The sequence below is a fragment of the Abramis brama genome (genome assembly GCF_963993115.1).
Source record: "Abramis brama genome assembly, chromosome: 12".
Classification (NCBI taxonomy): domain Eukaryota; kingdom Metazoa; phylum Chordata; class Actinopteri; order Cypriniformes; family Leuciscidae; genus Abramis; species Abramis brama.
Window position 1 is genome coordinate 14,678,338 of NC_139974.1, and position 17,853 is coordinate 14,696,190.

General features: G+C 36.9%; 1 protein-coding gene and 1 long non-coding RNA gene across 4 annotated transcripts in view; one reads left to right on the forward strand and one right to left on the reverse strand.

Annotated features, from left to right (window-relative positions):
- LOC311094136 overlaps nt 1-17,014 on the forward strand; it is a 683,555-nt gene extending 666,541 nt beyond the window's left edge. Inside the window, exon 3 of the long non-coding RNA XR_014608572.1 lies at nt 16,272-17,014. This is a non-coding gene — a long non-coding RNA (uncharacterized lncRNA). The remainder of the gene's footprint in view (nt 1-16,271) is intronic.
- The window catches only part of kcnh8 (potassium voltage-gated channel, subfamily H (eag-related), member 8), a 79,280-nt gene continuing 63,960 nt past the window's right edge, over nt 2,534-17,853 (reverse strand). For all 3 annotated transcript variants that reach the window (XM_084131902.1, XM_084131901.1, XM_084131900.1), the window contains one exon: nt 2,534-7,384. In XM_084131902.1, coding sequence (XP_083988028.1) covers nt 6,878-7,384 — 507 coding nt within the window. In that variant the 3' untranslated portion in view covers nt 2,534-6,877. The remainder of the gene's footprint in view (nt 7,385-17,853) is intronic.

The window sequence follows — 17,853 nt, forward strand, 5'->3', positions numbered from 1 at the left end:
TGAATTTTCAGCAGTCATTACTTCAGTGTTCAGTGTCACATGACCCTTCAGAAATAATTCTAGAATGCTGATTTGCTGCACAAGAAACATTTCATATTATTATCATTGTTGATAACAGTTGCTTTGAAATAGAAATCTTTTGTAACATTATAAATGTCTTTACTGCCACTTTTGATTAATACAATGATTCCTTGCTTAAAGCAATAAAAAAAATTTTTTTTTAATTTGAGCACTAATGTATGTGTTCAAAATTGCCAAAATACCTGCAACAATCGCCTGTCTACAACAATCAGTATCCTCTTTCTTGTCTCTTGCATCACCCAATTTCCTTTTCCCCGTTATTTTCTCACTCTCTGTCCATCTCTTTCCATCTCTCTGACCTACCTTACCTCATCTCTTCTCCATTTGTTTCAGTTTACAGTTGTTCCAGTAACCATGGAGACCTGTCAACATGTGGTATTCTCCTCAGATGAACCGTGGCGGTGGCGACAGAAAGGCACACAATGGTGGCGTCTGGCATGCGTGCGAGTCTGCGTTCCCTGACGCTTGCATTCAAGACATCTGTCACACGTTGGCAAGTGCACACACGCAAACATTCAAACATACTCTAACCATAACAGTTCGATACTCAGCAAAGCACATAAAGTATGGGAGACAGGAGAAATGTTGAATTATAAACGTTTGATGCCTTTGAATATTTTATCTTTTTTTTATCTCTCTCCATTGTTAAAGATGAATTCAAAATGGGATTTTTGTGGCTTTTAATCCATATGTGTTAGTCTTAAGGCAATTTAATGTTCTTTTAGCAGATATACATGCTCATAATTTCATTATTTCTCTTCTGGGAAAGCGACCCAAAAATATTGATGACTCATCCTGCACTGCACAGATGTCTGTCCAATCAGATGCGCTTTATGAGAATGTCCCTTCCCTGCAATAGATCACATTTACTGTTGTTTGGCGAATTTTTTGTGGGCAAAATCCAGTCATTACAGTATGGAATCCACAGCGATTGGGAATTCTGCATGATGACAAAAAATTCGCAAATGGTTTTTGCATGGGGTTCATTATAGTCATGTGAATTCGCCATGATGACCAACAGACAGCTGTTTGGTTTGAAAGTGACTTCTGTGTGACCTGTGCTTCATTTATCACTACACTATTGGCAATAGACAATGGACCTTTTCCCCACACAATTCTGCTAATGTTTACACTTTATGGCTTTGTAACTAAGGCTGATTGGCTATTTAAATAGAAATCTTTTTGAAAGAAAATTGCTCGATGGTGTTTTAAGCCCCCAATGGCTCCTTAGAGGCAGCTAACCCTACCCTCAACCTTAAACCTACCCATCCCCTCGCTGCCTGGAAGGCGCCGTTGGGGGCTTAAAACACCAAACACCAAGAAGCTCCCCATAGGAATTATATCAACAAAGGATAAAAAAACTGAACCCATCAAGTAATTTCAAATTAAAATATAGCTGCAAGCAGCAATTATCGGGGCCAAGCACAAAGAACACGATAAGTCACGCCTACATGGCTGGAATTATCAGACCAACTGCAACAATGAGCAATTCAATATATTTTAAGATGATTTTAGGCAAAATGGCATGACTACATTCACTAGTAATTTAATTTAATGGTTGTTTGGCTGACTATGGAAAAATTGGTATCTATGTTCTCGGCATGACCCAAGGAATTTAATAAGACCAGATATTATAATCATAGATCATTATAATAGACTAATTTAATCAAAAGCTATTAGCATTTTTGGAAATTTGATTATAACTTTTGACACAAGGTGACACTGCCCCGAATTTTGCCGAAGACACATACTGAGTTTCACAATGATACATCAACGCGTTCGTAAAATATAGCATTTTAAGAAAGAAAACAAATTAAAATGGCCGACGCCTAAAATGGCCAATATAGGAAAATTGGGTATCGTTCAACTCGGCATGCTGAACCGAATCTAACGACGCCATTTTTGTGTTTTTTGGCCAAGCCGTTTCATATCTCCTGACCACTAAGTGGCACTGCACCGAAACTGTGCATGTGGCCTCAGGTCATGGTTGTCATAAAACACAGCAGAGAAAGTTTGCTCAGAATACGCTAAGGCGTTGCGGTGATATAGCCTCACGTTCATTTTGGCGGGCACTTTGTCGAATTCGTTCTCGTGTTATTTGAGAACGGTTTGACAAATCAACTTGAATTCCATACATTTTTGTTGGCATGGTCTAACACTGCTGATGATGACTGAATAGAAAAATAAAACTTTAAAAAAACTAAATGTATATGGACGGATCAGCTTATAAATATTTACATTTTATTAATATATTAGTGTTTATTATAATTTATAAGAATGGCATTATTCTTATAACATTATTCCTGACTATTCAATATTATGTTTTATGTTAGCTTATTGGCAAATGTTCAACATTACCTTTGAAAAATGAGGCACTGATTTGAACTTTACGTCAGCCTCTCTGATGATATACATTTGTGTCAGAACAAGAGTAGGAAACATGCACAATATATCTGCGTTAGTCCAATAGCTAGTCATTTATTTGCATTACAGGTTTTTCTCTAATAATATCAAAACAAAAAGAATTTAAATAACGTGATTACATTCCCAGTAGTATTGGAGAGAGGAGAGTTTCACAAAGCCATCGAGCGTTTGATCGATTTGATTCGATCGATTGTTGCATTAGAATGTTTTCCACAATTCTTCCAATAGCCAAACATATCGCACCCGTTCCCAGCAGTCTTTTCACGATTCCAGAAGCTTTCCTCTGTTTTTAGAGGTACAAAAATACACCTTTAATTGAGATACATTCATGGAAATATAAAAATGTAAACCCCCTTGCTCAAGCTTGGCATATCGCCTTCCTGTGACTGTCGGATGGATGGAGAGGAGGAGTTCTGTAAGAAGGGGCAAGAAGACACAGTCTGTCTAGAATTGTGGGAGGAAATATCAAGATGACTCAAGGCAGTGATGGGGGTCGGCTCAGATGATATATTATATAATAAACACTTTTAAAAAGGTTAAAAAATGTCATGATATTATACCTGAAACGTCAAGTAGAATAAATACAGTATTGGCTATATCAGTCACCCTTTAAAGTCTGACATGCAGTTTTCCAATAACAGAGTAAAAGAGACTGTATAAAACATCCAGAATGCATATAGAATGAGAGTCGAACAGTTAAGTGGACAGTTCACCACAAAATAAATATTCTGATATCATCTATTCGCTCACATGTTCCAAATTATGTAGACTTTCTTTTTTACACAAACCGCATATTTTTGAAACGCTTCACTTTCTTCTTAAATTTCATTTGTTTGGTTAAGAGAAACTTAAGAAACAATACAATTTGGTGGCATTAACATCAAACCAATATCATAATTATTAACATAAAAAAAGAAAAAAGAAGAAAATTGATCTAAAACACATTTTCATGACTCCGAAGCTAACTAAAACAACAAATAAAACAAAAATGATCTCAAATAAATAAACAAACTGAAACGGATCCAAAATGCACGACTATTGAAAACTAAACTAAAATACATTTGTATTCACATTTACATTTTTATGATTTCAAAACTAAAATAACACAAAAATGTCCACAAATAATAAATATAATAAACAGAAACCAGGAAAAATAGATAGAGATGAAAACTAATGAAAATTAATTAAAAATAACATTTTAATATTAAGTGGAAAGGAAGGTTATTAGTTCATAACTTTAATTAGGATAATCTGGAAAGTCTTTTAAAGTTTGAGAGTATGTTTTCAATGTATGGAAAATAAAATCTTAAATGTTATTAAAATTAATGAATTAATTTTTATTGTTCCACCGAAGAAAGAAAGTCATGCAGGTTTAGAAGGACATGAGAGTGAGTAAATTGTGACAATATTCATATATTGGTGAACTATCCCTTTAAATGAATGACTACGTAAGGTCAATGGTGGAAACAGGAGTAAGAGGGTTGCAATATGTTCCCAGATTATGACTGTGAAATGGGAGAAAAGTGAGCAGAGAAAGACAGAAAGAGAGACAGACAGGCAAAGCAGACAAACCACATCTGTGCCAGAGAGAGACGATTGACAGCAGGGGCCACTTTGCCACCGGCAACCAATCCCCCAAGACCAGTCCTAAAGAGCAAGCATACAGAAACCCCCCTTTCCCCATGTCAATTCAACTTCTACTAATAATAAACTCCACCGTTGGACCACCCCACCCCCATCCCTCATGCCCCAGATACCATTCCTTCAGAAACCTCTGTCATAAATGCCCCTTTAGTACTTGGCTACAGTATTCTAACCCCGCTTCCCCCACAAATGCACTTGCACGCATAGTCAATAACATGCACTCGCATACAGCGTACGAACATCGTGTAAGACTCGTCCCTGCTGTTCCTCCATCCTGCCCTGAGGGCCAAGCAGAGGAGAAAAGAAAGATTTCTCCTCTTCTATGGTGTCTACTATACAACCCTACATGGCGTCTCTACAACCTACTGCAAGGGTATAATCTCCACCCTCTTCAGAAGTCATGCAATTAAAAACAACAAATAAAAAGAAGCTAAAGGGATATCCCGGAAACCATCAGAATGATGCTTTAAAACCAGCTTTTGTGGTTCATATGAGTTTAAATGTAAAGCAAACAATCAATCGGTCTTGATGAAGTTGATAATGACACTGTTGGTGAAGGTTTAAGAAAGTTTTACACTGCAAGTGATCTGAAGCGACCTGAAGTCATTCGATTTTTGGTCGCATGAGCAGCAAGAGCTCGGTTCTTTGCCTACTTCATGCAAACGAGCAACCAATGTGATGCAGCGACAACCAGTGTAAAACTAGTGTTCACACAGAACACGCTTTTCCATTCCAGTGCGCTACTTTTCCATTGTTGTTCAATGGATGTGTTTGATCATTGCCCTCGCGTCTTGCCCTTTAGAAAAAAAATGCATCTCAAAAGGTTGGATTTCTGCAACCTCTTGAGAGGTTCTGTGTGAATGACAGTGATCTGCCAGCCTCTGTTATTTTAGATGATTAGTATTATATTATTTATTAATATTTTGAATTTATATTATTTTTTATATGAATTTAAATATGCTTTTATTTTTATATTTTCATTTAAGCTTAAGTTTTTTATTTCATTTAGTTAAGGCAGCATTTCTAATTTTAAGTTGAATTTTTCCTTTTATAATGATAATTTTTCCTTTATATCCAATATTTATTTGATTTCAGCTTCATTTAAATTGATGAAAACAATTTTACTAGTTTTAGTTAACATTGTTGCCGCCTATAATGTTTTTCAATATTATAAGTTGTAAAAATAAGTTAATGTATTATGAATTAACACAAATTAATATATTTATAAATTAACATTAACAAATACGTGCTGCTGATTAATATGCTGATTAATGCTGTAAAAATAGTTGTTCATTGTTAGTTCATAATACCAAATGCATTAACTTATTTTAACAAACCTTACCAAAGTTTTACCAGTTTCTGTCTTAAGCATTAGCACTTGAAAGGGGAAGCGACTTCTCAGAGGCTTTTAGCATGCTGTCATTGTGCTGTGATTTAACATGCTAAATGTCTAACAGCCAGCACTTTAAAAACCCCTCCAAGAACTTTTGTCTCCAAATTCATTCCCTTTAAAGCCGTGTCGCTACAGCCATCAAAGCACCGCTTCTGTAACGAATTCCCCACCTTCCACAATAAATTCCAAAACAATTACTGTCAAACTTCTGATCACCCACTGTGAGCAATGTTCCCTTTATAATGCGTAGTCCATTTTATGTGAGGACTATGGTGGTTTTGTGCAATTAAATGTTAGTTATTTAGTTTATTTATTGAATATCTGTCATCTTATTGTTGACAGTTTCTTTAAGCATCTTATCATATATGCATGACTAGTCGGATTAGTCTCCAATAAACCAAACATGACAATTTTAAATTATGATTGTTTCCTTAAGACTGACTCATTGTTCAGACAACCCACCAACTAGTTAATTTGTTAAATATAGCATTTTAAAACAAGCAGATTCGTTGTATTTTTGCACCATACATGGCTAATCTGACTAAATGAGAGGATCAAGTCATTTTGATGCCAATGATGGACTTTATTTAGGTATCAATAGTTAGGATAAACTAAAAGTTTAGTAAAACTTTGAGGCTGTGGATGACAGTATTAACTGTTTAGACAAGTCTTAGAAGTTAGGTAGATAGATCTAATTTGAATCTGAAAAGCAAGACTGATTACCCTGCTTACTACTGATGAGCTGTTAGCTGGTCAGGCTAGTTCTTAAGACAGTGGCTGTGTTTATGGATCTGGCCCCTGAAGTTTGGCATAATATTAGCAGTATTTGGACATAATGAATGCAGTGAACATGAAATGTTGGTTGACTCTTAATCACAAACCGTTTGTTTTAGCAGGTTCTAGTAAACCGTCTGCTGTCGGAACTTCAAATTACACTGTAAAAATTTTATTTTTGTAAAAATTTGTAAATAAAACAAAGATTATTGAGTATGTTTTACAAGAATTTCTACTTCACATTTAATTAAATATGTAAGTTGCAGCTTCTTTGTAATTAATTGCAAAATTTACTAGCAATTATAGATTGAAAATTGTTTCTACACCAAATTGTTTTAGTGTAGTTTTCCTGATTGGAGATATCCCTTTAGTTTCTAGTATTGAAAGACATGCCGTTAAAGAGATTATCTTAAAAACTGAAATGGTAAACACGTATATCTTTGAAGGAACCATTGCTCCATGGCTTTGGCAGTGCGTGTACCACTTATCTTATCAGTCCATTCCTGAGTCCAGGTCAACACGCAGATTCCAGTGGAACTTGTCCGTTTTAAAGGTTGATTGCTACAAACCCAGGGACCTGAGATCCTCCCGTTCTCCCAGCAATGGCTGTCCAGCTCTGGGTAAAGTTCCAGGGGCATGTGAGATGTGTTGATGATGTTGCAGAAGAGGCGTCTCCAGGCTCTTCGAGCGGGTCCGAGCGACTGCACTGTGCGGAGACAGGGCCAATAAAGGCTCTTTGAATCTGTCCATATGGGGGGATGTGGAAAGAGTGATGGGAAAGGAACTGAGAGACGAGGTGGGGCAGACCAGCTGCAGTTCTTGTGGCCTGAGTGGAAGGGATACAAGTCCTCCCGGATGTATTCCAGGGTGCATCGGCGAAGGAAAAGGCGGGCTGGCCCAGGAAGAACCTTGGCCCTGGAAGGGGATAGGAGGAGAGGGATGTCCCGAGGTAAATGTGGATGTACAGACACCTGGTGTTTGAGGAGAGGCCATCATGGATTCGATGAGAAAGGCAAGACTCCGCATGACTCGTCCCAGCTCAGCAACCTCCCGTCCGAGAGAGCTCACCTGTAACACATATAAACAGGTGTCACATTTGATCTTTAGGTCCTGTTTACACCTGGTAATAAGATGGTTTTGGCTGACCGATCACATGTAGACGAGGGAGACACATTCCCGTTTACACCTGGTGGTTTAATCTGTCTCTTTTGTCCAATTTAACTACTTCTGCCCTGATTTCTGTGAGGGGAGGGTCTATGGACGGGTAAATGTATGGGCTTTTTCAGCTCTTTCGATCTAATGGATGAAATAAGCTCACACAATTTACATATGAACACGACCGGAGAGAATCAGCTTTCGTTTCTGCTCTGACTGGCATTAGACCACACAGAAGGTGGTGTGTGTTGAAAATCAAGAATTGTGATATAACATTGTGCTTGGTACGTTTTTCGTCTTCAAAACCAAACTTGGGTCTTCAGCCGACAAAGTTTAAATGCCATCTAGCGCACTTCCCATAATCAGGGATGTGATTGTGCCAGTGAGAAAAAGCAGGAAGACCCAGCGTGAAGCACTTTTTGCTTTTTAAACACCTGAATCAGCCATTTACAGCATTTTCTGTAGCTATAATTTATTTCTAGTAATACAATCTTTGGGAAAAATGTAAGGGCTATTCTGTAGTTCTGTAAATAAAACAACTGTGCTTCCAATACAGATCAATCTCATTCAGTAAATACAATTCCACTGAAACTTCTACAATAGGAATAGGCAACACAAAAATGTTTTTGTGTTTTGGGAAACTGCATATCATTCTGGCTACATAGATAAAACAACCTAAGAACCATTTATGAATTATATTAATGCTTTTTACGCATTAGAAAATGAAGACTACACATAATCTTATCAGCATGATGAATAAATTATATTAACTGGAATAAACTGTATACAGAAAGGGAGCAGAGAATGTGACCGATCGAGCCCAATCTTCACAAGGTCATGCTTGCGTGCTCTTTAGACACATAAATGATGTACGTAAAAGATTACTTTTGCATATAAAGAGCACGCCAAATAAAAGCAGTCGTGCTATAGATATGCAGTGCCAGGAGCGATCGTGAGGCAGCTTGGGTGTAGCGCGGGTTTAAGCACTCATAAAACTCCTGTTAAATCATGGAAACGGACTACACTGCGACATGAATCTCTTACATCGAATCTGTACGTTGTTGTTTATAATGGGAGAATTCGCGAGTTTCAGTCAGAATTCAGTAAGAGAGAATGTGCACTGAACAAAACTCTTCGTTTCAGCGATGACTAAACACTCAACGGAAACATGTGCGATTGGTTACATTTTTGTCTTGTCTTGTGTTTTTGTGAGCACATGGCTTTGGTCATGTTTGTTTGCTGTGAGCTTATCTGTCTTGTCTTGTGTGTTTGTGTGAGCACATGGCTTTTGTTTGTTTCTGTGTGCCATATGCTCTTCTGTCAGTCTTTGGTTTTGACCCCGCGGCCCCCGTCCTCTTGTTACCTGATTATTGGTTGATTTGCCCCACCTGCTCTCCCTGCTGATTTCCTTCCCTATTTATTCTCCCATAGTTCTTTGGCCTGTGCTAGTTTGTTGTGGATTGTTCGTTACACTTCTGTCAACTTCTACAGATCTGAATATTAAGTAAGGTTATGCTCCTTCTCATTGCTTAAGTCTACGGTTGGAAATTGTTAGATGTGGGTCATGGACTCTGCTCTAAGAGATCTAGACTCTCCTGGAGCATAGCTCAGGCTAGTTTGAGATTCCAATTGAGCATAGAAGCTTTAGGGACTTTCTTAACATTTCTATATTAGAAGAGAAGGGAACGATGTGTTGCATCACGTTGCCATGCTTCGGGCATGTCTGCGCATCTTCCTTCAGACAATTCGAATCTGATGACGTGTTCTTAGGTGCCCTTCTTATACACTTGGGCACACCTTGTGGCGTTCCCTTCACAGGGAATCGGAGTTACTTATGTAACCTAGATGTTTTTTAGTTTTTTTTAACTTAAACAAAAGCCCATATTTTCACACTCAGCCCTTTCTTCAACCTATTCTAACAGTACGATTCTTTCTTCACAATACTGAACACATACACTGACATAAGCTAGTGCTATTTTTAGTATTAATGTCATTAATTCAGAGGAATTAACATTTCTTAACAATTACAAAAAAATATTTTTTCTTCTAAACTGTATTTTAGTGAAATACATATTTTAGTGAAAATATATTTTTCTAATTAATTAAACTAAATGTTTAATTGTCATTTTATTAATTTTAATTAAACTTGAAAGGGAAGTCACAAAAATCTAAAATTAAATTATTTTTAATAAAAATTATTAAAAGATATTCCAGTATTTTATAATACTTGGAATGCACTGCAAACATTTGACCCATTTATAAAGTAAATATTATACAATGCAACCTTATGAAAATTTATTTGATGCATTCACATGCATGGTGAAAACTTTTATTTATTTGATTATTTATTTATATTAATATTAAAAATATTGGTTAGTCTATTAATACAATAAATGAAGTATATAGGATTGACACAAAATGTACAAGCTGTTAACATGAAGTGTAATTGCTTATCAACACAGTTTGTGTGTCATGCTTGGATAACAAAAATCTTTAATTCTAAACATTTGTAATCTATATTCCAGCATATAAAGGTCTCAAGTATTTTTGAAAAAGGGTGCAACAAGCAAGAAAAAAAAATGAAAACAGTTTCCCACAGCAACAGAACAGTATGATCTTATAAGGCCTTTCGTTGTCCCTCTGCATCCACCCATCATTGTCTGAGCCAGCAGCTTTCAGGTGAAACAGAGGTGTTATTTATTTAGGTCCCATGGGACATCATTGTTCGTTGTTGATTTATTGACATTTAGTTATTTTAGGGTTTACTCTTAAGAAAGATCAGCTCGATGGTGTTTTTAGCCCCCAGTGGCTCCTTCCAGGCAGCTAACCCTAACCTCAACCTTAAACCTACCCATCTCCTCGCTGCCTGGAAGGCGCCGTTGGGGGCTAAAAACACCAAACACCGAAAGATCATTGCTTAAAGTCCATGGTGAAGATCTGGGTGTTCTGATCTGAATCTGGGTGAAAATTTTAAACTTGAACATATACATTTACATGAACTACAACAATCAAACAAACTTTTTAAAATGGCTTTATGTACAACAATGTTGTATAATAATTTTTTCAGGCTAGTCCAATTAAAATACAATCAAAAAGTTGATTAGGTCTAATACCTGAAAAGCAACATCCATTTATAAAGCAACCATACTGAGCATTATGTTTTCTCAAATTGATTTTTCTAGAAATGCACTAACACTTATGTAACACTAACACTTAGAGTTATCATGAGGTACCACAGCTCACTAAATTCAATTCAGATTCCCATAATTACTCTTTTTGTGTATTTTTTTTTGTGCTGTCTGTCCTCTGTACACATCCGCTGTCCTTATGGTTAGCTCAGAATAATAATATTAATGAACACAGCACAGATGATCCAGATTCAGAAGGACACCGATTTGGCAGCCACCCTCAGAATCGTGCCAGCAAGTGATAATACCCAATAATGAGGGTAATTGGGTAATGATCCATAAATGCCATCAGAGGCGGGGAGATACAAGACAACAGCTTCAAACAGGAAGGGACAACAGGAAGAGAGCCCTCATCCACTTGGCGGACCGAATCAAGCATGGATTACAACAAAATCCTGCTGAGGGGCCAGCTGTCAAAAATACACAGTGAGATACAAGAAACAAAGACAGAAAGAGGAAAAAATAAGGAAGAGTCACAGCAGTAGGGCATTGCTCTCATGACATTACCTGTCAAAAGCCTCAAGTCAAAGCTGTGGGCTGACAATCAAGGCGGTAGGTTGTCACATGGATTTATAGCCATGCCAATACTCAGCAGAACTACAGTTCTCTGTCAGGGTCCGATCTGTACTTTTTATGCAGTAAGAACTGCACTGTAAATAAATGATAAGGATTATGAGAATATATTTCACTGGGGAAAAATATAGACTATATAGAAAAATATAGAAAATATAGAAAAACTGCTTCCTTCTGCCATGGATTAAAATCTCAAATTGAGTTTAACAGTTGAGCCCAAGCCTCTGTTATTAATTCTAGAACGTCACTTTAAAACTAGCAACGAAGGAACATTGAGTTGGTTCATTAAAGCTTATTGTATTTTATATTATGGGGCAGTTGAATGCTTGAATCTGATTGGTTGACAAATAATTTTTATAGTGTGCAATTATTTCCATCCATAGCTCTCATTGACACATTTTTGAGCAACCCATGTTTGAGCTCTCCTTAGGACAGCTACTGCTATTCACATAAGCAGATGACAGCTCTCTATCGAGACAGCAATAATCCTGACAGTGACACTGATCTAACAGTCATAATAATGTATCATTACTGCTTAGCTAAAAATGGAAAATTCAGCAGAATAAGCAGAGCAAGGGCCCTCCTACCTGAAAGAATTGTGAATAAATAAAAGCTAAAATGGCTTGCCATAGAATGTCACTGTGTTTTAAATGATAAAAGCAATACTTGATACTTGATGGTTATTATTTACTGAGGGATGTGCATCCATATTGACCAGTATGTCCAGCCAATCAACATTTTAAATGTAATATAGCCTATAAACCAATAGTCAATGTCAATACATTGCTTTCCATCTTGCTTTATTGCAGAGTTGTAACTAAACTGACTTGGAGACTAGATAATCATTGTCTTGTTTTAAAAGTATGTGTGCCTATAATGAGGAGTGCCATCACGCCCATATTGTACTGGTCCCCACAGATGTTTTGCTGGAAAGTGCACGTTTCATACATGCATATACATATGAATGCATGTTAACGCGCAACGCGGTTATCTTTTCCAAGCTGCAGTTTATAAACAAACACCGTTGCCCTTTGTCATTTATCAAACGTAATAAATAGTTGTATTTCATTCTCACTTTTCTTTTGTCAGGCACAAAGTTAAGTCAAGTCAAGTCGCATTTATTTATATAGCGTTTTTTACAATACAGATTGTTTCAAAGCAGCTTTACAGAGATAACAGGAAAATAATGCAACAAAGTTTGTTTCCAGAAGAAAATAGCGTCAAAGTCCAGCTTAAGTAAGTTCTGTGATGTTTCATTTTTGTTGTAAAAAGTTATTAATTTAGTTCATTTATATACATAGCCGCTCTGGAGAGAACCGTGATGTCATTGTCCAGCTCAGTTCTGTTCTCATATAATGCTGATTGGCTCTGGCCATAAGGTAGGGTTGGGCAATAGCCAATTGCCAAAAAAATCTGAATTTTTGGGCTAAATGGCGATGTATGGTATAATCTCAGTATTTAATTTTTTTTCTATTTGAATAAAAAAAAATCTGTATTTAATTAAAAATATTTTTTTTTTATATCCTGATCAATATTGTCCTAGGCTATGAAAACAAACATAGTGAAGACCTTGCAGTCTAATAGAGGTATATTTGTTTCCACCAATCGCTGCACAAGTTAAGGTTACGTATGATGACGAAAGCACGTTAGTGCGAGCCCTCCCGGAACCCATAGAGAATGCATGGCAGTGCCTGCAGTTTGAAAAAAAAAAAAAATCTTTGTATGGAAGTCTATGGGAACACTCTGGGCGATTCTTGGCCAAAAAATTGCAAAAGTTAAATTGCCCAAAAAGAGGCGGTACTCCACAGAACGTGACTTGACTCTGATTGGACTATATCCAGAGGCAGAACAACAGTGACAGCTATCATAACTCTGTGGTTGAATGTGAATGTGATTGAAAAAGTCGCTTTTGCACTTTGGTGGTGCATCGCCCAATCGCCCTAATGAATAAACCGCCCCTGCCATTGACATTACCTGAACAGTTGAAGTAAAACCCCGCTTATTCAAGGGCGTGCATTTAGTGCATGGACAGAGCAAATGCATTTGATGAACGATAAATTAAATTTAACTTGATGTTGTTTAACTGAATGTACTGAATAAAATAACTACAACAACAACACTGAAATAAGAGCGCACGGTTTATCTATCAATCAGATATGTTTGTTACTATAGCAACAGTAGACACCCGACGCGTTTTCTTTCAGAATCAGAACAAAGAGGGCCTTTCTTACTATTCTGTGAAAAAAAGATAGTTTAAGATTAGTTGGGAATTGATTTGCATGATATTCTAGGGTAGTCTCTCCACGGAAGCATTGTATGTTAAATGTACCTGGAACTAGAGGTGGGGGAAAAAATCGATTCTTAGATGCATCGCGATGCGGACGTGGACAATTCTGAACTGATTCACAAATGTCAAAAATCGATTTTCTAAATGTTTTTTTCTTTTCTCTAATAACGTAATATTGATGGAACGCAAAAGGTGGAACTCTGAAGCGCGGAAGTGCAGTGCCCAGCCAGTCTGTGGCGTGCGCATAACAGAGACGCATGATGGCTGAGCGCGAAATTCGAACGGCACCCTCTTCGTTAACACTAGAAGTGCCAGAATTCCATAACTACTAGAACTGCCGCAAGCGGTCATTTTGATCGCTAGATTCCAAACTCTATATCTTTAATGATGAATACCCAATTGAGAGATTAATGCATTTATTGTACTAGGATATCTTTTAAAAACAAAACAACACCAAACTGTACATTTAAACAAGTTTAATTATACATTTATAAATAAATAATATCCGTAGATGTCCTGAACAAAATGACGGAGTAGCCTATGTTTTCATGTTTCCACTGTTCGATCGCGCCCGCGCCTTACACACACACACACACACACACACACCATATTCTAGCATTGCAATCTTGACATTGCAGCCTGTTCATTATAGCCATAATAAAATATAATAATAAAATAGTCAACCTAACATATAAAAATTCCACTGCTCTGTTTATATAGTCAGTAGTACAATTCGTCCCATTTTGCGCATGTGAAGAGGATGATTTTTTTCGTCGATATTGGAACGTGAGTGAAGTACAAAGCCTATAATAAAGAATAGTTTACCATCCAAATACATCACAAATGTTGAAACATTTTGATTCTAATTAGAGAGTTACGTGAGCCTAATGCCGCTTAGGCTACTTTCACTTTCGCTTTAAAGTATTTCATTTTGGCTTGTTTATAGTTATTTTTTTATTCTTGTTCTGTTCTGAATATCATTACATTTAAATGATGACATTTTATTGTTGTGTATATTGGTATATGTATAATAATACCGCGAAATTCATGACCGTCTATGGCCGAAATAGGTAAATATGTTCATTTGTTTTTTTGCCTTATGTGTAATTTATATGAAAAACATTTTAAATGAAAATACAGACACTTTTAGGAAAAGTCAGGTACCAGCAGGATTTTATTTATTTATTTATTTATTTATTTATTTATATTTGCAGATATAAAATTCAAAACGGTCAAAATGACCGTCATGGCACTTCTAGGGCCCTATTTTAAGTATCAAGCACGAAACGCAAGTAACTTTGTGGGCGGGTCTTGGGCACTGTTGCTATTATACCGGCGGGATAAATGACTCTTGCGCCCGACGCAAATCTAAAATGGGTTGGTCTGAAGTAGCTTCATTATTCATAGGTGTGGTTTGGGCGTAACGTGAAATAAACCAATCAGAGCGACATCTCACATTCCCTTTAACCCTCTGAGGTCGACAAACGCGCCGACGCGTTTTGCCGGATTTTCTCCACATTGTAGCACTATAAACTTAAATTACTCCATCATTTATGGTCATACAGAAAAAAGAAATATAAAAAAAGAATCTGTGATATTTCTCCTTTTGTATGTGTCTACTTACAATCAAATCAAAACATTGTGCTTTTGTAAAATAAAGAAAATAAACAGGGTGTGCGTTCTGCCTCTCCGTCGCGGTGAACTTTTTTTTCTTGAGCACGTCTATAAACTGAAACAAAACTCAGCGAATACTTGTCACACATTTATGAGCCATATACCTTTATAAACATTTAAGTGTGTACTTTTAAATGATCGGATTCAAAACGAAAACAAATATTCTCTGTTTAAGTAATTTGTATAAAACCAACAAGATGTCCAGCTTCTCAAACGCTTGCTCATTACAGTTAATTTGGCCACGCCTACTCGCGCAAAAGATATTCACATGCAAATCTCCACATGGAACGCGAACGCGCTCGTTACCTCAACAACAAAACACTTCACTTCACTTTTCGTCGAGTTTGAAAGACGTGCCTGAGCTTACATTGGATTTAGGCTACCTCAGAAGAAGAAGAACGCGATTTGAAGACAAGAAAGATAAGGTAAGAAATTCTTACATAGCCTAGTTTGTTATTGTTGCATAAATGTCACGTTGCAGCTGAACTGTTGCTAGATATATGGGGAATATTATAATATTTAGACCCGTGTTTACTGTGTTTGTGGATATCTGCTCAAACATAGATATGTTTATGGTAACCATAATGTTTTATATTTGAGAGTGATCGCGTTTGAATGTATCATATTTTGCAAGCGATCGCGTTTGAATGTATCATATTTTGCAAGCGATCGCGTTTGAATGTATCATATTTTGGATGAAAGCAAAACGCACCAAACGGCTTCATGTTTTTATTATTATCTCATTTCATATCATCATAACGGATGGAAACATTTGAAGTAACATGATAATCAATATATTTTTCTCTAGCTTCTTTTGGAAGATTTATAGGCTGCTATAGGTTATTTATTGTTATTATTATTTTATCCGCACTGCGCATATACCTTATGCCTACAAGGCACAACAAACCTGGTGTTCATTATATTATATATCGTTGGAAACGTGTGTGTGTGTGTGTATTCTGTGAATTTTAAAAAGGAATTTTAAAAAGCAATTTTAACCAGAAAAATCTAATATTTATTTCCAAAATCGTGCAGGCCTTTCTCTTGATATCAGTATGTTCACTTTTTTTTTTTTCAGGTCCCAGATGCCACTGAGGACTTCAACATTCACATGAGTCTCAGTACGTGAACATGGTAAAGTGAAAATCTTGGAAATGAAAGGTATGTACAATGTTTTTAGGAATGGCACAAAGGTCTCTGTCTTTGAAGTGCTTTTTTGGCATTTGTTGTGTATCTTTGGATTATGTTGTGTTGTAAATAAATCCAAACAATTTAAAAGCCATTATTTTTTAAATCTCCTCATTTACAGTATTGTGCAAGGTTGCTCAGAATGATAGGGGCCTGATAGCTCCTAATAGGGCCGTTAGGGGAGGTTCTTTGTCTTTCTCAGGTGAGAAAAGCTTACATATTAATGAGCTCTCGCATAAGGCTTTTTCACACAAAACACGTCGTAAAATTTTTAAATCAATATATTGTCTTATCTGAATGAGCAGTCAGGGTGATTTTCACATAGTTTTGCAGCAAATATTCTAGGCTACGTCATACAATTTTCAAAAGTCTTGTGAAGAAATAATCAGTATGGGTTTCATGGCCTTATTTCAGTGAGAATTTTTTTTTGTATTTTCAAAAACCACGCATAAATGTCATTATCTCAAAACTACAAACTTTTACATACATGCTGCTGATATATTATTGTAGCAGAGTTTGTGCTGAATACAGTGTAATTAGACTTTAGCCATGAAAATGTCACAAGTAACAGAAATAACCAGAAATGTCAGAGCATGTCAGAACACCTCCAGGGCCCAGAAAACAGCTCAGACCTCAGAGGGTTAAGAGCAGGTGCGCTTGTTCTATAGCGGATTGCTATTATAATGGTGGATTTGCCAGACGCACGCCAGGAGCGGTTCACAGCCGAGGAGACCGACGTTCTCGCCAGGGCCGTAAAACACAGAGAAGTGACGATCTATCTATCTATCTATCTATCTATCTATCTATCTATCTATCTATCTATCTATCATAACAATGTATGATTTGCAAAAATGAAAACTGCTGCTTCTGTGTAGATGAGAGAATCAAAGTGTATGCGCGTTGTGCACACGCTACATTGATTATGGCCAAGCATGTGCCCTTAAAATAGCATATGAATAACATGCGCAACGCGCCACTGACTTTAAACTAGTTTTTTTTGGTCAGTGGCGGAATTGTTTTCTAAACCTGCAAAATAGCATGAGGGAACGTTTGCGCCGGAACACGCCTCCTCTTTGCGCTGAACCGCCCCCCGGAGCGGAAGTGTATTTCTTAGTTAACCGACGTGCGTCTGTGGAGGGAAAAATCCGCTGTGCGCGGGTGCAAAATAGGAATGATACATGCGTCGGTGTACAAAGTCAATTGCGCTGGGTGCAAGATAGGGCCCCTAGTGTTAAAAGCTAACATATGGAAAATTGCCAATTTCATTGTGACCTATTTTGTATTTTTTTTATGAGAGCTGCTTTCTGTATTGTTTAGTTTTCACATCAATATGCTGTAAACAGATCTGTTATACGTAGGTTTACTGTACTGCCCTCCACAGTCACAGTGTGTATCAGTGCAATGCCAGTCACAAAAAGTTACATTTTGACTGTGCTCTCAGCAGATGTTCATTTACTTCTTTTGTATAAGCT